Source organism: Pseudophryne corroboree, chromosome 6 (assembly GCF_028390025.1).
Source record: "Pseudophryne corroboree isolate aPseCor3 chromosome 6, aPseCor3.hap2, whole genome shotgun sequence".
NCBI classification, from domain to species: Eukaryota; Metazoa; Chordata; class Amphibia; order Anura; family Myobatrachidae; genus Pseudophryne; species Pseudophryne corroboree.
Genome location: NC_086449.1, coordinates 116,440,880 through 116,461,924, shown reverse-complemented (window position 1 = coordinate 116,461,924; position 21,045 = coordinate 116,440,880). Strand labels below are relative to the sequence as shown.

General features: G+C 47.7%; 1 protein-coding gene across 4 annotated transcripts in view; it reads right to left on the bottom strand.

Annotated features, from left to right (window-relative positions):
• Window positions 1-896: 896 nt before the first annotated feature.
• TECR (trans-2,3-enoyl-CoA reductase) overlaps window positions 897-21,045 on the bottom strand; it is a 164,197-nt gene continuing 144,048 nt past the window's right edge. For all 4 annotated transcript variants that reach the window (XM_063931729.1, XM_063931730.1, XM_063931728.1 and 1 more), the window contains 3 exons: window positions 19,628-19,716; window positions 7,764-7,809; window positions 897-1,254 (listed from right to left, as the gene is read on the bottom strand). In XM_063931729.1, the coding sequence (XP_063787799.1) occupies window positions 1,127-1,254; window positions 7,764-7,809; window positions 19,628-19,716 (263 nt within the window). In that variant the 3' untranslated portion in view covers window positions 897-1,126. The remainder of the gene's footprint in view (window positions 1,255-7,763; window positions 7,810-19,627; window positions 19,717-21,045) is intronic.

The window sequence follows — 21,045 nt, the reverse complement described above, 5'->3', positions numbered from 1 at the left end:
GTGCGAACGCTTTTGCAGCCGAGCGGTACAAAAAGGTTTTGTGCAGTTTCTGAGTTGCCCAGAACTTTCTCAGCCGCTGCGATCACTTCAGCCTGTTTGTGTCCGGAATTGACATCAGACACCCGCCCTGCAAATGCTTGGACACGCCTGCGTTTTCCCAAACAGTCCCAGAAAACAGTCAGTTGCTACCCACAAATGCCTTCTTCCTGTCAATCTCCTTGTGATCGTATGTGTGAATTAATTCTTTGTTAAATTCATCGCTCAGCAACGATCCGCTTTGTGCTCGTACAACGCGCCTGCACATTGCGGTGCATACGCATGTCCAGTTTTGCCGAATTGTGACCTGATCGCACTGCAGCGAAAAAACCTAGCATGCGATCAGGTCAGAATGACCCCCTTAGTCAAAATTGCTGGTAAAGATAGTCAAAATCGCCTACTGCCCCTTTAAGGTAAATAGCTCAGACAAAATTGCTCATAGTCAAAATCGCTCTGTGTGTATGCACCTTTAGACTAGATTGTTCAATTAGGAGCACCACCCCTCTTCCAGTCACTAAAGCAGAAGTGAGGTGGACAAAATCATTACCACTGCAAAATGGTATACTTCTGTTTGGAACAATGGTAACAAATGCTGACCCCTATCAATCACAGGGAGAGGCAGCTATTTTGTGAGAGGAACCAACCCTCATGAGATAGCGACCAACAGATTTACTAGAATCCAGCCGCAGCATAGTGGCACAGCCTCCTGTCGTTACTGGTCCTAGGATAAGTTCCCATGAGTATTTCTTCAGCACACAATAAGGTCGCTGGTGCGACAGGTGCATTACACATTGAGAATACTTTAATTAATGACGTCCAAACTAATGAGATTAGAACAACCAATTAAAATATCCACCATGTACTTGTAATATCTCCTTGGTTTATTAATACCATACCGCGCTGACAAGTTGAACCAATAAAATTCATCCCTTCGTCACACAAAAAAAATGCGACTGATTATTCCAGGGACAGCCCGAGATAAGACAGGACTGCCGACTTCAGTGCAGGGCTTTTCAGCTCAGTGCATTTGTGGGAGGCTAGAGGTCAGGGTTATGAATGGATCAAACAGGTTGCACTAGGGAGACAAAGGTCACAGGATGAAAGGGATTATGGGTGAACGGAGAGGTGGGTAGTCTCTGAACTCTTTCAGGTAGCTGCGATGTTTTCCTTTGGCCCATATTGTCATCTGGATGAATCCAACCAAAGTGAAGAGGGCGACTGAGATAGAGCGAAAAAATGTATTAAATATGACCCTTTGATATAACCACATCATGGAAGCAAAATGACAAAGCAATGAAACGAAACACAAGACATTTTTGTAATTGTTCATAAAATGTACTGTGCCCCTATAGCAATCAATCAGATTCTACCTGACATTTGACTAGTACAGTTACCTTTGCTACAGCAACCCTACCCCATTCATTGCAATGTCTCTTACCACCACCAACATTTCCAGCCCCAGCTAATAGCTGTAGTTAACGGTTATTGGCTGCTGGGTGAATTTAATTGCACCTTACAAGAAAATATACAGAAAAAAGAAAAGTCCTGGATCAAGAGTCTGGACTCATAAATTGCAGTTGCATTAATCTCCTAACCTAGAAAGTGTAAAATAATATCACCATCGTCCATCCTCTAACCCAAGTCCGCAGCAGTATTTTGCGGTATCCGAGTCATGGTACGCGGCATTTAGTGAATGAACAAGGCAGAATCCCACAAGATGGGATGGAGACGGTATCCCGGCTGACAGGATGCCGTCAGCGGCATCCTGTCAGTCATAATACCAGCAGTGAGAGGAACGAGTCCCCTCACGGGCTCTCTGCGCTTACCACTCTTCAGGCCCGGTGGCTGTTTTCACTCGCCACAGGTTCTATTCCCCCTCGAGTGGTGGGTCCACACCAGTGGGAATACCAGGAGACAGTTGGTATTCCGACCGCTGGCATTTTAATGGCATTGGAATCCTGAACGCCGGGTTCCCGACAGCCGGTATATTAACTACAACCCCACCAGACACTAAGTAATAATAGGATTTTGGTACTTACCAGGTAAATCCTTTTCTTTGAATCCATAGGGGCACTGGAGTACTCTTGGGATATGGACGGCTTCCGTAGGAAACAGGGCACTGAATATTTAAATTTAGAACACTCCACCCCTCCATATCCCCGAGTACCTCAGTGTTTTTTACTGAGCCGAACAGGAACTATAGAGAGGTTGACAATGGAGTATTACATATAACATAACGGACAACAACGAAGTTGACACATAACGTTACTGACAACTAAACAGTTGACACCATAACCAGCACTTGATAATTTGAACCAGTCGGTGAGAGTGTGTTACCATAAGATCCTCTGAACTTACCACAAACCAGGTAAAACTGCTCTGGGTGGGCGTCCAGTGCCCCCTATGGATTCAAAGAAAAGGATTTACCTGGTAAGTACCAAAATCCTATTTTCTTTTTCATCCACTAGGGGTCACTGGAGTACTCTTGGGACGTACCAAAGCTTCCCCCGTGGGCGGGAGAGCTGTTTGGCACCTGCACCACTAGGCGGCCAAAGCTAGATGCTGATGCCGCAAACGTATCAAACTTGCAAAAGCGCACAAACGTGTGCACTGAAGACCATGTAGCCGCACGGCAAAGCTGCGTCGTAGAAGCTCCACGACCAGCTGCCCATGAAGTTCCCACAGAACGTGTGGAATGAGCTGTTACTGATGTAGGCGGCTGTAACCTTGCATTAAGGTAAGCCTGACGTATAGTCAGTTTTATCCATCTGGATAAGGTCTGCTTAGAAGCTGGCCAACCCATCTTGGCAGCATCATAGAGAACAAACAACGTATCCGTCTTACGAACTGTAGACGTTCGGGATACATAAACGCGTAATGCGCGTACCACATCCAGAGTTCCAGAATGTGCTGTTAACACAGGAACTACTACTACTATTGGTTGATTGATGTGAAAAGATGACACTACCTTTGGTAAGAAAGCGGGATCGTCCGAAGTTCCGCTCTGCCATCATGAAACACCAAATACGGTGGCTTGCATGACAAGGCACCCAAATCTGAAACACGCCTTGCCGAAGCTAAGGCTAGAAGAAAAATTGTTTTCCAAGTGAGAAACTTTATATCCACTTGCTGTAAGGGTTCAAAAAATGAAGACTGTAAGAAATCTAAAACCAGATTCAAGTCCCATGGCGCTGTAGGTGGAATGAATGGAGGCTGTACTCTGAGGACACCTTGTAGAAAAGTGTGTACCAACGGCAATAGAGCCAATCGTCTTTGAAAATAAATTGACAACGCAGATACCTGCACCTTTAGTGTAGATAAACGCAGTCCTCCATCTAACCCTGTCTGTAGAAATAACAAAAGACGGGATAACTTGAAAGATGATGTCGGAAACTTCCGAGCTTCACACCAACCTAAATAGGCACGCCAAATTCTGTAATAATGAGCTGCCGTAACCGGCTTCCTAGCTCGCAACATGGTTGGTATCACCGATACTGGAATGCCCTCTCTTATTAAGAGGGCGGTCTCAACAGCCACCCCGTCAAACGCAGCCGCGCTAAATCGGGGTAAAGGAACGGACCCTGTTGTAACAGGTCCGGACGTAGTGGGAGCGGCCAAGGATCGTCTGCGAGTAGTCCGCGGAGATCCGAGAACCAAGCTCTCCGAGGCCAATGAGGCGCCACTAGTATGACTGTGACAGACTCTCTTTTGATCCGTTTTAGCACCAGAGGGAGCAGCGGAAATGGTGGAAACAGATATACGAGGCTGTACGACCACGCGACGGTGAGAGCATCCACCGCCACTGCCTTTGGGTCTCTCGTTCTGGACACATACTGTAGCGTTTGGTGATTGTGGCGAGACGCCATCAGGTCCACCTGAGGGTAACCCTACCGCTGAACCAACATGTGAAACACTTCTGGATTTAATGCCCATTCTCCTGGAGTTCCAGGACATTTATAGACAGCAATCTTTCGTGATCCGCCCAGAGACCCTGGAGGTGACAATTTTGAACTACAGCTCCCCAACCTCTGAGACTTGCGTCCGTCGTTAGAATTATCCAATTCCAGCCGCCGAACAGTTTCCCTGCGGTTAAATTGTGTTCCTTGAGCCACCAGAGCAGAGACACCCTTGCCCTTGGCGACAACCTCACCCTGTGGTGAATCTGCAGATGTGAGCCCGACCACTGTGCGAGCACATCCAGTTGAAATGGACGCGAGTGAAATCTTCCGAAGTGAAGCGCTTCGAAAGCCGCCACCATTGTTCTTAAGAGGCGAATGCACAAATGTACAGAGACTGTGCATGGCTTGAGCACTAATTGTACCAGATGGCAAATAATCTGTACTTTCTGTTGTGGTAGGTAAATTCTTTGATTGACCGTATCAAAAATCATACCTAGTAATTGAAGCTGTTGAGACGGAATTAGATGTGATTTCTTGAAGTTGACAATCCAACCGTGGTGAACCAGTACATTGTACATTAGCAGCGCATGTTGGAGAAGTATCTGTTGAGACGGGGCTTTGATGAGCAGATCGTCCAAATACGGAACTATTGTCACTCCCAGGGATCTGAGATGAGATATCATCACAGACATCACTTTGGTGAATACCCGAGGCGCTGACGATAGGCCAAACGGTAGAGCCTGAAACTGGTAATGGTTCTGGCGTATTGCAAACCGCAAGAACCTCTGATGAGGCTGCCAAATCGGAATGTGTAAGTACGCATCCTTGAGATCTAGCGCAATCATGAACTCCTTTGGCTCTAAACTTGCAATCACTGAGCGCAGAGATTCCATCTTGAATCTGTAGTAAGTTACGTACCGATTGAGACCCTTTAAGTTCAATATTGGCCTGACTGAGCCATCCAGCTTCGGTACCACAAACAGACTGGAATAATAACCCTGACCCTGTTGGTGTACAGGGACCGGAATCAAAACTGCTGAATCCAGTAGGGACTGAATGGCAATTTGCAGAACCGCCCTCTTGTCGTCCGACAGAGGCAATCCTGTCTTGAAAAACCGCAGTGGCGGAAGACAGTCGAACTCTATTTTGTAACCTTTTAACACTAAATTGCGGATCCACCCATCCGCGGATGTCTGGAACCACGCCAAATGGAACGTCTGAAGGCGTGCTCTCACAATCGGAGAACCGAGATGGGCTGGTAGCCCGTCATGCCACTGGCTTGTCGGTAACCTTAGCGTCCTGACGACTTGTGTTGGTTTGTTGGAAACCACGTCCACGTCTACCAGGCGTGGCTGTTCCTCTGCCACGTCCGGAAAAGGACTGCGGTCTAAAGGATTTGAACGAAGGTCCAGAGTACCTCCTTCTTGGTAACGGTGGAGGCAATGGTAAGAAAACAGACTTTCCACCCGTAGCCTCAGAAATCCATGTGTCCAATTCAGGACCAAACAACTTCTTGCCATCGTAAGGTAACGCCTCTATACCTCGTTTGACCTCTGCCTCCGCTTGCCAAGAACGCAGCCAGAGTGCTCGTCGTGCCGTAACTAGCAACGATGAAATACGAGAAGTGAGCTGACAGACGTCAGTAGAAGCTGTACAGAGATACTCCGCAGCCTCACACATTTGATCAGCAAGAAGTATAAGGTGTTCGTCATGGAGGGCAGACTTAAGTTCTGTTATCCATACTATGAGCGCCTTAGTGACCCAGATACCAACCAAGCCAGGTCCCAGCAGCACTCCAGCTGCTACATACATGGACTTTAGCATAGTTTCTATTTTGCGATCTGAAGGGTCTTTAAGCGTAGTAGCCGCTGGCACTGGTATGGTTAATTTCTTCGTAAGCTTCGACACTGACGAATCAACTATAGGTGGATTCTCCCATGTACATGTCACCGAGTCTGGAAACGGGTAACTAGACTTAAATCTGCGAGGTATAGAAAACCGTTTATCTGGAATCTGTCGAGTTTCTACTAACATCTTATTAAGAGACTCAGACACAGGAAAACTTATTGGAGTTCTCTGTCGTTTAGTAAATACGACCTGATCATTTGTGAGAGGCTCCTCAGTTTCTGTAAACTTCAGAGACTGACGCACCGCTCTGATGAGATTATCAATTCCTGTTAAAATCCTCACTATCTGACTCCACTTCGCCCTCCTCACCCTCATCTTGTGCCGTGAGGTCTGGCATGGAATCGTCAGAATGCAACATAACAGAAACTGGTAAATCATAACACATATGAAATTTATCCCGTCTACCCAAAATGGATTTGGACCTTTCGCAAGGCTGAGACCCCTCTGGTAGTTCTGGCGGTCTCCCTCTAGACTCAGATCTTGCCGTTTCCCGCTCCTGTCGAGCGGCGGTCAATTCTGATTGCAACCCAGCCAGTACATTGGCTAGCATTTCCCATGGAGGGTCCGGGGAGGAAATTGTCTTTAAAACCGGAGCAGAATGTTTATTCAGAACCGAATCCACAAAACATACTGTACATGTGGTAGATCCATCCAGTAACACACTGCTACAGACTTTGCAATTATGCTTTTTAGTTTTTGCTGGTGCCTTACTCATTATGGCGACAGACAATACAATACACAAAAAACAGACACTTGCACGACTCAGTAAAATAGTACCAAGGTGTCTCTATATATATATATATATCTGGCCAAGTGCAATACACGTGGCCAGTACTATGAAATGTGATCCCAAATTCCCACTAACACCCCTGCGCCTCCGGTGGAGTAGAGATGTAGTACTGGAACGTTCTGGAATCACAACAGGAAGACACAGGAAGCATGGTTAGAAATGGCTGCCATGCTTACCCATATAATCACAGTGCAGGTTAAAGTGACATTTATATGAAATCCTGTGTAATTAACCCTGCAGCCTAGCATACTGCTGTTGCTGCAGGTTTTCCCTCTCATGCCGCTGATTCTGTTACATAATCACAGTATAATTCCCCCTCTCCCCCCTGCATGCTCCGTTGCGGATGCAGTGCGGGCGGGCAGCGCAGCGTGTGGGGCCGCCAGCGGTAGCCGGGTAGCGGGACGCGCAGGAACTGAGAGCGGGGAGCGCGTCTTGAAGCGCTGTGAACAGCGGCCGTGCAGCGGTGGGGGCCGGAGCAGCGGCGGCGTCTGCAGACGGATCCCGGCGTCAGTCAAACAATGTCCCCACACAGCAGGGCGGCAGCGGGAGCTGACCGCCCCGTTCAACATACCTTGACTCCTGCTGCTTGTGGTGAGGCTCCGACGGGGCTTCTCTGCAAGCGCCGGCCAGCCTGTGCAGGAGGATCTGTTTGGCTGTGAGGGTGCTCATTCAGTGAGGACCGACACGCCACAGCTGCTATTAGCAGCTTGCACTATCCCTGACCCTGCCTTTTGGAAGGGGGAAAGGGATGTGTATGAAAAAAAAGAAAAAGTCACTTAAAACAAAAAATATTCAAAAAAATCGTGGACCCAGCCACATTGACCTGTTGCTACTTCGAGCACAGAAAAAACACTGAGGTACTCGGGGATATGGAGGGGTGGAGTGTTCTAAATTTAAATATTCAGTGCCCTGTTTCCTACGGAAGCCGTCCATATGCCAAGAGTACTCCAGTGACCCCTAGTGGATGAAAAAGAAATGTGCAGCCATGGTCAAAGATCATATTTATGTAGGCTCTCTCCAGGACATGGCTATTTGATGTAGGCCGCATTTGGGAATTCACTAGATGAAGTTCCACCAACACCCCAAGGTCAGGTTATTAATAATAATAATAATTAATTTCTGATACTCACCAGGAAGACATTGGGTCATGATAGCAAAGCCAAACCAGGAGCCCACCTGAGACACAAAATCAGACCGGTTACATATTACAGCCTTTGGCCCAAATGTATCAAGCCTTAACAAGAGATAAAGTGGAGACAGATAAAGAGTGATAAATGACCAATCAGCTTCCTAACTGCCATGTCACAGGCTGTGCTTGAAAAAATAGGATTTTGATAACCTACCGGTAAATCCTTTTCTCCTAGTCCGTAAAGGAAGCTGGGGACGACATCAAGACCATGGGGTATAGACGGGATCCGCAGGAGACATGGGCACTCTAAAGACTTTTCATTGGGTGTGAACTGGCTCCTCCCTCTATGACCCTCCTCCAGACCCCAGTTGTAGGAACTGTGCCCAGGGAGACTGACATTTCGAGGAAAGGAATTACTTAACTAGTGGTGAGATATCTACCAACTCACACCCTCAACCATGCCGCACACATGGCATTCAACAAAACACACGCCAACAGGCATGAACTAATTGCAGCAACATGCTGAAACCAAGATAACACAACTTGTGTAACTGTAATAACTAAACTGCAGGTAAAGTACGCACTGAGACGGGCGCCCAGCATCCTCTACGGACTAGGAGAAAAGGATTTACTGGTAGGTTATCAAAATCCTATTTTCTCATACGTCCTAGAGGATGCTGGGGACGACATCAAGACCATGGGGTCTATACCAAAGCTCCAGGACGGGCGGGAGAGTACGGATGACCCTGCAGCACCGATTGACCATACTTTAGGTCCTCATCGGCCAAGGTGTCAAACTTGTAGAACTTAGCAAATGTGTTTGACCCTGACCAAGTAGCTGCTCGGCAAAGTTGTAATGCCGAGACCCACCGGGCAGCAGCCCAGGATGAGCCCACCTTCCTAGTGGAGTGGGCCTTTACAGACGTCGGTAACAGCAATCCAGCCGTAGTATGAGCTTGCTGAATCGTATTTCTAATCCAACGTGCAATAGTCTGCTTGGAAGCAGGACAGCCAATCTTGTTGTGATCATACAGGACAAACAGAGCCTCTGTTTTCCGTATACGAGCTGTTCTAGCAACATAGATTTTCAAAGCTCTAACCACATCTAGAGACTTTGAATCAGTGAATGTGTCAGTAACTACTGGCACCACAATAGGTTGGTTTATGTGAAAAGCAGAAACCACCTTTGGACGAAAATGTTGGCAAGTTCGCAACTCTGCCCTATCTTCATGGAAAATCAGGTAAGGGCTCTTGTGAGACAAGGCCCCCAATTCAGACACCCGCCTTGCGGATGCCAATGCCAAAAGCATCACCACTTTCCAAGTGAGAAACTTCAACTCTATCTTTTGTAGAGGCTCAAACCAATCCGATTGAAGGAACTGCAATACCACGTTAAGGTCCCATGGTGCCACTGGAGGCACGAATGGAGGCTGGATGTACAGAACCTCTTGAAGAGAGGCCAATAGTTTTTGGAAGAACAATGACAAGGCTGAAATCTGGACCTTGATTGATTCCAATCGTAGGCCCGTCTCCACATCATCATGCAAAAAAAAAAAAAAAAAAAATAATGGAGAAAACGTCCTAAGTGAAACTCTTCCGTAGCAGCTTTCTTGGATTCACACCAAGACACATTTTCTCCAAATACGGTGGTAATGTTTTGACGTTACTCCCTTTCTGGCCTGAATAAGGGGGGGGGGGGGGATGACCTCCTTAGGAATACCCTTACTGGCTAGGATACGGCGCTCAACAGCCATGCCGTCAAACGTAGCCGCGGTAAGTCTTGGTACACACACGGCCCCTGCTGCAGCAGGTCCTCCCGAGGAGGAAGAGGCCGAGGATCTCCTATGAGTAACTGCTGAAGATCTGGGTACCAAGCCCTTCTTGACCAGTCTGGGGCAATGAAGATTGCTCGAACCCTTGTCTTTCTTATGATCCCGAGTACTTTTGGGATCACCGGAAGTGGAGGGAAAACATACACTGACGGAAACACCAACTGGGTCACCAGTGCATCCACTGCTACTGCTTGAAGGTCTCTCGACCTGGAACAGTATCTCTGAAGCTTCTTGTTGAGACGAGACGCCATCATGTCTATTTGAGGAACTCCCCATAGACTTGTCACCTCTGCGAAGACTTCGTGGTGGAGGCCCCACTCTCCTGAATGGAGATCGTGTCTGCTGAGGAAGTCTGCTTCCCAGTTGTCTACTCCCGGAATGAATATTGCCGACAGAGCTTGTAGATGTTTTTCTGCCCAGCGGAGGATTTTTATCGCCTCTGCCATTGCCGCTCTGCTTTTCGTTCCGCCCTGCCTGTTTATGTATGCGACTGCTGTTACATTGTCCACCTGGATCTGCACGGGACGGTCTTGAAGATGTACCGCTTGTTGAAGGCCGTTGTAAATGGCTCTTAGCTCCAGAACATTTATGTGAAGGCAGGCTTCCTGTTGTGACCAACGTCCCTGGAGTTATCTCCCTGAGAGACTGCTCCCCAGCCTCGGAAACTTGCATCCGTGGTTACTAGGACCTAGTCCTGAATCCCGAACCTCCATCCCTCTAGCAGGTGAGAGCTGTGCAACCACCACAGGAGCGAAATACTGGTTTTTGACGACAGGATTATCTTTCTGTGCATGTGTAGGTGTGACCCCGACCACTTGTCCAACAGGTCCCACTGGAATACTCTGGCATGGAACCTGCCAAACTGTATGGCCTCATAGGCCGCCACCATCTTCCCCAACAACCGAATGCACTGATGGATCGACACACTTGATGGTTTCAATATCTGTTTTACCATTTTCTGGATTTCCAGAGCCTTTTCCGGCGGAAGAAATACTCTCTGAACTTCTGTGTCCAGAATCATCCCGAGGAAAGACAACCTTGTCGTCGGTTCCAACTGTGACTTTGGGTAATTTATGATCCACCCGTGTTGTTGGAGTATTGACAGGGAGATGGATATGTTTTGTAATAACTGCTCCCTGGATCTCGCCTTTATCAGGAGGTCGTCCAGATAAGGGATTATATTGACTCCTTTCTGACGAAGGAGGCCCATCATCTCCGCCATCACCTTGGTGAATACCCTCTGCGCCGTGGAGAGACCGAAAGGTAACGTCTGGAATTGGTAATGGCAATCCTGAATCGCGAATCTCAGATAAGCCTGGTGAGGAGGATAAATAGGAATATGCAGGTAAGCATCCTTTATGTCCACCGACACCAAATAGTCCCCCTCCTCCAGACTGGCAATCACCGCCCGAAGTGATTCCATCTTGAACTTGAACCCTTTCAGGAAGAAATTCAGATATTTTAGATTTAGGATCGGTCTGACCGAGCCGTCCAGCTTCGGAACAACAAAGAGGCTTGAATAAAAACCCCGCCCTTGTTGGGACAACGGTACCAGGACTATGACCTGGTTTTGACATAATTTTTGGATTGCCGCTGTTACTGCTTCTCTCTCTGGCGGAGAAGCTGCCAAGGTCGATTTGAAAAATCGGCATGGGGGGGGGGGGGAACGTCTTGAAACTCTAGTTTGTATCCCTGGGATACTATTTGCAACACCCAGGGGTCCAGGCCAGACAGAATCCAATCCTGGCTGAAGAGTTTGAGACGTGCCCCCACCCGAGCTGCCTCTCGCAAGGGAGTTCCAGCGTCATACTGGGGATTTGGCAGAATTAGGGGTAGACTTTTGCTCTTGGGAACCTGGGGGTTTGTTTCCCCTTACCCTACCTACTAAGAAGGAGGAACCTCTCGTCTTTTTGTATTTATTGGGCCGAAAGGACAGCATTTGCGGGTGATAGGTCTTTTTTGCCGGTGCAGGCGCAGAGGGCAAAAATGTTGACTTACCTGCGGTAGTCGCTGAGACTAACGCATCCAGGCCATCGCCAAATAAGGCCTCACCTTTATATGGGAGAGCCTCCATGTTTCTTTTGGAATCTGCATCCGCGTTCCACTGGCGAATCCATAACGCCCACCTAGCCGATACTGCCATGGTAGCGGCTTGTGAACTCAAGAGTCCAATATCCTTCATTGCTTCCAGCATGTAGGCGGCAGCGTCCTTGATATTCCCTAACTTAAGGAGTATCTTATCTTTATCAATCGTGTCAATTTCTGATGACATGCTTTCTGACCATTTTTCAATAGCGCGACTCACCCATGCGCAGGCAATAGTGGGCCTGAGCAGTGTAACATTGGTAACAAATGGATTTCAATGTCGTTTCCATTTTGCGGTCTGCCGGCTCTTTAAGAGAAGCCGTGTCAGGAGCAGGGAGAATTACCTTCTTTGTCAACCTGGAAAGTGCACTGTCTAACACAGTCGTGACTCCCATTTTTTCCTGTCTTCAACCGGGAAAGGATAAGCTATGTGAATCCTTTTGGGAATACAACATTTTTTATCAGGATTCACCCACATCCCTTCAAACAGAGCATTTAGTTTGTGTGAAGGAGGGAACGTGACTTTGGATTTCTTTTCCTTACATAAATAAGCTTTCTCCTGAGGTACAGGAGTGTTTTCTGTAACCTCCAACACTTCCCTTATAGCCACAATCATATAATGTATACTTTTTGCCAATTTATGATCTCTCTCTCTGGATTCACTATTGTCGACACAAGAATCAGAATCCGTGTCGGTATCAGTGTTTACAACATTTGCAAATGGTCTCTTATGTGACCCAGAGGGGCCGCCCACATAAGGAACAGCATCCTGAAAAATCACATCTTCCACAGATTTTCTCCAGCCTTAGATTCAGACGTATCCAATCTACGGTTAATCAGATGCATACTGTCACGTAGCTCTTTCACCCATGCAGGCTCTTGGTGTGCCGGTAGCGCCACCACATTACAACTCTGTCTCCCTAAAATGGCTTCCTCCGGGGAGGAACTCCCTGCCTCAGACATGCCTCACACGTGTACAGCACACCAACAGACACACTGGGACTTATTTTGGGGACAGACCCACAGTAAAATCTGTCAGAGGGACACAGGATAGGAGCAGCCAGTTCACAAACCCAGCGCCAGTATTGCCTGTGAACACAGTATGTCCACAGCCCAAAAGCGCTTTTAAATAGTAATGTACACTATCAAATGCACCACATTCGCTTTGTGCCCCCCCCCCCCTCCTTTATAGCACCCTGTACTTGTCAGAAGTGGAGGAGATGACCAGCGTGTTCTCTGCAGCCTGGGGAGAGAGAGAAAATGGCGCTGAGTAGTGTGCTGGCTGCCTGAGGAAGAAGCTCCGCCCCCACAATGGCGCGTCCTTACACTCAGTATATTGACTTATTATTTATACTGGCGGGGTAGGGCTGTGCCAGCGGCATCTTATGCCCCCTTTTAGCCAGTTTGAGGTATTTTTCTTACTGCCCAGGGCGCCCCCCCTCCCCCTGCACCCTGCAGTGCCTGTGTGTGTGGGCAGCAATGGCGAGCTGCGCTCCCGCCAGCCGCGCCACACCTCAGCCGTCATTTACTTGATTGAAGATCATTCTTCTCATACTCACCTGTCTTCTGACTTCTGGCTCTGTGAGGGGGGTGACGGCGTGCTGTGAGAGTGCGCATCTAGACACGGCTAGCGTTCAGTTCCCTTCAGGAGCTAATGGAGTCCTGTCAGCCAGAAGCAGAGCCATGAAACTCTGAGGAAGTTGGTTCCTACTTCTGCCCCCTCAGTCCCACGAAGCAGGGATTCTGATGCCAGCAGATCTCCCTGAAAATAAAAAACCTAACATAAGTCTTTTCAGAGAAACTCAGTAGAGCTCCTCAGAGTGCATCCAGTCGACCTGGGCACATTTCTAAACCTGGGGTCTGGAGGAGGGGCATAGAGGGAGGAGCCAGTTCACACCCAATGAAAAGTCTTTAGAGTGCCCATGTCTCCTGGGGATCCCGTCTATACCCCATGGTCTTGATGTCGTCCCCAGCATCCTCTATGACATATGAGAAATGACAGTTAGGAGCTGGTTGGCTGGTACTTTATCACTCTTTGGGGCAGATGTGTTAAGCCTGGAGAAGTGATAAAGCAGTGATAAGCGGAAGGTGATAACGCACCAGCCAATGTTGGAGCTGACTGGCTGGTGCGTTATCACCTTCCACTTATCACTGCTTTATCACTTCTCCAGGCTTAATACATCTGCCCCTTTATCCGTCTCAACTTTATTTCTTGTTTAGGCTTAATACATTTGGGCCTACATACCATATGTAAGAGCAGAGTCTGACTCCATGCCACCCTGCAGCTGGCGCATGGTAACCAATATTTTCTCTATCGTCCTAAGTGGATGCTGGGGTTCCTGAAAGGACCATGGGGAATAGCGGCTCCGCAGGAGACAGGGCACAAAAAAGTAAAGCTTTTACCAGATCAGGTGGTGTGCACTGGCTCCTCCCCCTATGACCCTCCTCCAGACTCCAGTTAGATTTTGTGCCCGAACGAGAAGGGTGCAATCTAGGTGGCTCTCCTAAAGAGCTGCTTAGAGAAAGTTTAGCTTAGGTTTTTTACTTTACAGTGAGTCCTGCTGGCAACAGGATCACTGCAACGAGGGACTTAGGGGAGAAGTAGTGAACTCACCTGCGTGCAGAGTGGATTTGCTGCTTGGCTACTGGACACTAGCTCCAGAGGGACGATCACAGGTACAGCCTGGATGGTCACCGGAGCCGCGCCGCCGGCCCCCTTGCAGACGCTGAAGAGAGAAGAGGTCCAAAATCGGCGGCTGAAGACTCCTGAGTCTTCATAAAGGTAGCGCACAGCACTGCAGCTGTGCGCCATTTTCCTCTCAGCACACTTCACACAACAGTCACTGAGGGTGCAGAGCGCTGGGGGGGGCGCTCTGAGAGGCAAATAAAAACCTTATTAGAGGCAAAAAATACCTCACATATAGCCCACAGAGGCTATATGGAGATATTTAACCCCTGCCTAACTTCAAAAATAGCGGGAGACGAGCCCGCCGTAAAAGGGGCGGGGCCTATCTCCTCAGCACACAGCGCCATTTTCTCTCACAGAAAAGCTGGAGAGAAGGCTCCCAGGCTCTCCCCTGCACTGCACTACAGAAACAGGGTTAAAACAGAGAGGGGGGGCACTGATTTTGGCGATATTGTATATATATAAAAGATGCTATAAGGGAGAAACACTTATATAAGGTTGTCCCTATATAATTATAGCGTTTTTGGTGTGTGCTGGCAGACTCTCCCTCTGTCTCCCCAAAGGGCTAGTGGGTCCTGTCCTCTGTCAGAGCATTCCCGGTGTGTGTGCTGTGTGTCGGCACGTGTGTGTCGACATGTATGAGGACGATGTTGGTGAGGAGGCGGAGAAATTGCCTGTAATGGTGATGTCACTCTCTAGGGAGTCGACACCGGAATGGATGGCTTATTTAGAGAATTACGTGAGAATGTCAACACGCTGCAAGGTCGGTTGACGACATGAGACGGCCGACAATCTATTAGGACCGGTCCAGGCGTCTCAGAAACACCGTCAGGGGTTTTAAAAACGCCCATTTACCTCAGTCGGTCGACACAGACACAGACACGGACACTGAATACAGTGTCGACGGTGAATAAACAAACGTATTTCTCATTAGGGCCACACGTTAAGGGCAATGAAGGAGGTGTTACGTGTTTCTGATACTACAAGTACCACAAGAAAGGGTATTATGTGGGAGTGGAAAAAACTACCTGTAGTTTTTCCTGAATCAGATAAAATAAAATGAAGTGTGTGATGATGCGTAGGGTTACCCCGATAGCAAATATTGGCGTTATACCCTTTCCCGCCAGAAATTAGGGTACGTTGGGAAACACCCCTTAGGGTGATAAGGCGCTCACACGCTTATCAAGTGGCGTTACCGTCTCCAGATACGGCCGCCCTCAAGGAGCCAGCTGATAGGAAGCTGGAAAAATATCCTAAAAAGTATATACACACATACGGTGGTTATACTGCGACCAGCGATCGCCATCAGCCTGGAGATGCAGTGCTGGGTTGGCTTGGTCGGATTCCCTGACTGAAAATATTTTATTCATGTAGAGCATTTAATAGGATGCATTCTATATATATGTATGTGAGATGCACAGAGGGATATTTGCTCTCTGGCATCAAGATAAGTGCGTTGTCCATATCTCCCAGAAGATGTCAGGGACACGACAGTGGTCAGGTGATACAGATCCCATACGGCAGATGGAAGTATTGCTGTATAAAGGGAAGGAGTTATTTGGGGGTCGGTCCATCGGACCTGGGGACCACAGCAACAGCTGGGAAATCCAACCTTTTTTACCCCAAGTTACATCTCAGCTAAAAAAGACACCGTCTTTTCAGCCTCAATCTTTCCTTTCCCATGAGGGCATGCAGGCAAAAGGCCAGTCATATCTGCCCAGACATAGAGGTAAGGGAAGTAGACTGCAGCAGGCAGCCCTTTCCCAGGAAAAGAAGCCCTCCACCGCGTCTGCCAAGTCCTCAGCATGACGCTGGGGCCGTGCAAGCGGACTCAAGGTGGGGGGGTAGTCTCAAGAGTCTCAGGGCGCAGTGGGATCACTCGCAAGTTGACCCCTAGATCGTACGAGTATTATCCCAGGGGTAAAGATTGGAGAGTCGAGACATCTTCTCCTCGCAGGTTCCTGAAGTCTGCTTTACCAACGGCTCCCTCCGACAGGGAGGCAGCATTGGAAACAATTCACAAGCTGTATATCCAGCAGGTGATAATCAAAGTACCCCTCCTACGACAAGGAAAAGGGTATTATTTTTCCACACTATATTGTGGTACTGAAGCCAGACGGCTTGGTGACACATAGTCTAAATCTAAAATGTTTTGAACACTTACATAAAAGGTTCAAATCGAGATAAAGTCACTCAGAGCAGTGATAGCGAACCGGAAAAAAGGGGACTATATGGTGTCCCTGGACATCAAGGATTACCTCCATGTCCAAATTTTGTCCTTCTCATCAAGGGTACCTCTGGTTCGTGGTACAGAACTGTCAATATCAGTTTCAGACGATGCCGTTTGAATTATCCACGGCACCCCGGGCCTTTTTACCAAGGTAATGGCCGAAAAGATGTTTCTTCAAAGAAAAAAGGCATCTAAATTATCCCTTACTTGCACGACCTAAAAAGGGCAAGTTCCAGAGAACAGTTGGAGGTCGGAAGAGCACTATCTAAAGTAGTTCTTCGACGGCACGACTGGATTCTAAATATTCCAAGAATCGCAGCTGTTTTCCGACGATACGTCTGCTGTTCCTAGGGATGATTCTGGACACGGTTCAGAAAAAGGTTTTTCTTCCCGAGGAAAAAGCCAAGGAGTTATCCGACCTGTCAGGAACCTCCTAAAACCAGGAAAGGTGTCTGTACATCAATGCACAAGAGTCCTGGGAAAAATGGTGGCTTTTTACGAAGCAATTCCATTCGGCAGATTCCATGCAAGAATTTTCCAAAGGGATCTGTTGGACAAATGGTCAGGGTCGCATCCTCAGATGCACCTGCGAATAACCCTGTCGCCAAGGACAAGGGTATATCTTCTGTGGTGGTTGCAAAAGGCTCATCTATTGGAGGGCCGCAGATTCGGCATACAGGATTTGATCCTGGTGACCTCGGACGCCAGCCTGAGAGGTTGGGGAGCAGTCACACAAGGAAGAAACTTCCAGGGGGTATGGACGAACCTGGAAAAGTCTCTTCACATAAACATTCTGGTACTAAGAGCAATCTAAAATGCTCTAAGCCAGGCGGAACCACTCCTGCAAGGAAAACCGGTGTTGATTCAGTCGGACAACATCACGGCGGTCGCCCATGTAAACAGACAGGGCGGCACAAGAAGCAGGAGTGCAATGGCAGAAGCTGCCAAGATTCTTCGCTGGGCGGAGAATCACGTAATAGCACTGTCAGCAGTGTTCTTCCCGGGCGTGGACAACTGGGAAGCAGACTTCCTCAGCAGACACGATATTCACCCGGGAGAGGGGGGTCTTCATCCAGAAGTCTTCCACATGCTAATAAACTGTTGGGAAAGACCAATGGTAGACATGATGGCGTCTCGCCTCAACAAGAAACTGGACAAGTATTGCGCCAGGTCAAGAGATCCACAGGCAATAGCTGTGGACGCACTGGTAACACCTTGGGTGTACAAATCAGTATATGTGTTTCCTCCTCTGCCTCTCATACCAAAGGTATTGAAGATTATACGGTGAGGAGGAGTAAGAACAATACTAGTGGCTCCGGATTGGCCAAGAAGGACTTGGTACCCGGAACTTCAAGAGTTGGTCACGGACGACCCGTGCCCTCTACTTCTGAGAAGGGACCTGCTACAACAGGGTCCCTGTCTCTTTCAAGACTTACCGCGGCTGCGTTTGACGGCATGGCGGTTGAACGCCAGATCCTAAAAGGGAAAGGCATTCCAGAAGAAGTCATTCCTACCTTGATTAAGGCAAGGAAGGAAGTCACCGCGAAACATTATCACCGCATTTGGCGAAAATATGTCGCGTGGTGCGAGGATCGGAGTGTTCCGACGGAGGAATTTCAACTGGGTCGTTTCCTACATTTCCTACAATCAGGATTGTCTATGGGTCTCAAATTGAGATCTATTAAGGTTCAAATTTCGGCCCTGTCAATATTCTTCCAAAAAGAATTGGCCTCAGTTCCTGAGGTACAGACTTTTGTTAAAGGAGTACTGCATATACAGCCTCCTGTGGTGCCTCCGGTGGCACCGTGGGATCTAAATGTAGTTTTAGATTTCCTCAAATCCCATTGGTTTGAACCATTGAAAAAGGTGGATTTTAAATATCTCACATGGAAAGTGACTATGTTACTGGCCCTGGCTTCCGCCAGGAGAGTATCTAAATTGGCGGCTTTATCTTATAAAAGCCCTTATCTAATCTTCCATTCGGATAGGGCAGAACTGAGGACTCGTCCGCATTTTCTCCCTAAGGTGGTATCAGCGTTTCACCTGAACCAACCTATTGTGGTGCCTGCGGCCACTGGCGACTTGGAGGACTCCAAGTTGTTGGACGTTGTCAGAGCCTTAAAAATATACATTTCAAGGACGGCTGAAGTCAGAAAATCTGACTCGCTGTTGATACTATATGCACCCAACAAGTTGGGTGCCCCTGCTTCTAAGCAGACGATTGCTCGTTGGATTTGTAACACAATTCAACTTGCTCATTCTGTGGCAGGCCTGCCACAGCCTAAATCTGTTAAGGCCCATTCCACAAGGAAGGTGGGCTCATCTTGGGCGGCTGCCCGAGGGGTCTCGGCATTACAATTCTGTCGAGCAGCTACGTGGTCGGGGGAAAACACGTTTGTAAAATTCTACAAATTTGATACCCTGGCAAAAGAGGACTTGGAATTCTCTCATTCGGTGCTGCAGAGTCATCCGCACTCTCCCGCCCGTTTGGGAGCTTTGGTATAATCCCCATGGTCCTTTCAGGAACCCCAGCATCCACTTAGGACGATAGAGAAAATAAGAATTTACTTACCGATAATTCTATTTCTCGGAGTCCGTAGTGGATGCTGGGCGCCCATCCCAAGTGCGGATTATCTGCAATACTGTACATAGTTATTGTTAACAAATTCGGGTTATATTGTTAAGGAGCCATCTTTAAGAGGCTCTTTCTGTTATCATACTGTTAACTGGGTTTAGATCACAAGTTGTACGGTGTGATTGGTGTGGCTGGTATGAGTCTTACCCGGGATTCAAATTGCCTCCCTTATTGTGTACGCTCGTCCGGGCACAGTACCTAACTGGAGTCTGGAGGAGGGTCATAGGGGGAGGAGCCAGTGCACACCACCTGATCTGGTAAAAGCTTTACTTTTTTGTGCCCTGTCTCCTGCGGAGCCGCTATTCCCCATGGTCCTTTCAGGAACCCCAGCATCCACTACGGACTCCGAGAAATAGAATTATCGGTAAGTAAATTCTTATTATTCTCAGCTTCTTACCTCATATGTGTAGTTGGGGCAGGACACCAGTAGGAAGAGCCATGTGAATGGATTACGTGTTGGGAAAGGAATCTTTCGTGTCTTTGAGCCTTGTAATACACATAAAATGATGGGTAATGGAAATGTGGTTCTAGCAAGACGTAAACATGTAGAAGGCTTGACCCAGAGAGTATGGGCAATTATTAAACTGATCTCTACCTATTGTATTGTTTCTCAGAAAGATATGTAAAAACAGAAAGTTCACTAGAAAACGCATCCACCGCCCATCACAGGCAAAATATGCTGAATGGGATTTACCATAATAAAAAAAAGATTCATCCTCATACCAGCCAAACGGCTAGATCACATGTTCCCGAACTCCGCCACTACAGTCCAGGGTTTAAAGATTTAACCATCTTGGCACAAGCATGGATATACTTAAAGCCTGGACTGTAATAGCAGAGTTTGGGAACTTCTGGACTAGATTAAAAATAATGAATAGAATAAAGTAGAATGAGTTGACAAGCGCTAGTGGATTTCACCAACATTGTCAGTCACTCCCATCTAATACACTGCCTGATCCGTCAACTATTAACAATGTGATTCCAAGCCTTTCTGACATAATGACACAAACACATCTCATCGGTGGTATGCTGTGAAAAACATTAATATAAAAAATACACAGTAAGCAACATCATGAATGAATAAACTATATATAAAAAAAAAAAAAGTTTGCTGAATCTATAACTATACAATGAAAATACAGTTCACATATTATGACATTATTTAAAAGTAGTTGGTGCTGAAATGCCGGCGGTCAGAATACAGACCGTGGGATCCCGAAGTTTACAATCCCTAACTCTCCCCGATGGTGCTTAACCGGGTGTGGATCATTAGGTCGACAATGTTTAGGTAGACCATTATATGTCGACAGTCACTAGGTCGACAGGGTTTGAAGGTAGACAGGGTTTCTAGGTCAACATGTTCTAGGTCGACAGGTCAAAAGGTCGACATGCGTTTTTCATGTTTTTTTGGTGTCGTTTTCTCCGTACAGTGACCGGGAAGCCCAATTAATGCACCGTGTCCCCTCGCATGCTTCAGGCGAGGTGCCTGACTCCGCTGCCGCTGCGCTCGGCACAGGTTACTATTCCCAATCGTAGTCCGCGTGGATCGTTAAGTATGAAAAAGTTCAAAAAAAGGAAAAAAGTGAAAATTTCATGTCGACCTTTTAACCTGTCGACCTAGAAAATAAGAATTTACTCACCGGTAATTCTATTTCTCATAGTCCGTAGTGGATGCTGGGGACTCCGTAAGGACCATGGGGATTAGCGGCTCCGCAGGAGACTGGGCACAACTATGAAGAAAGCTTTTAGACTACTGGTGTGCACTGGCTCCTCCCACTAAGACCCTCCTCCAGACCTCAGTTAGGATACTGTGTC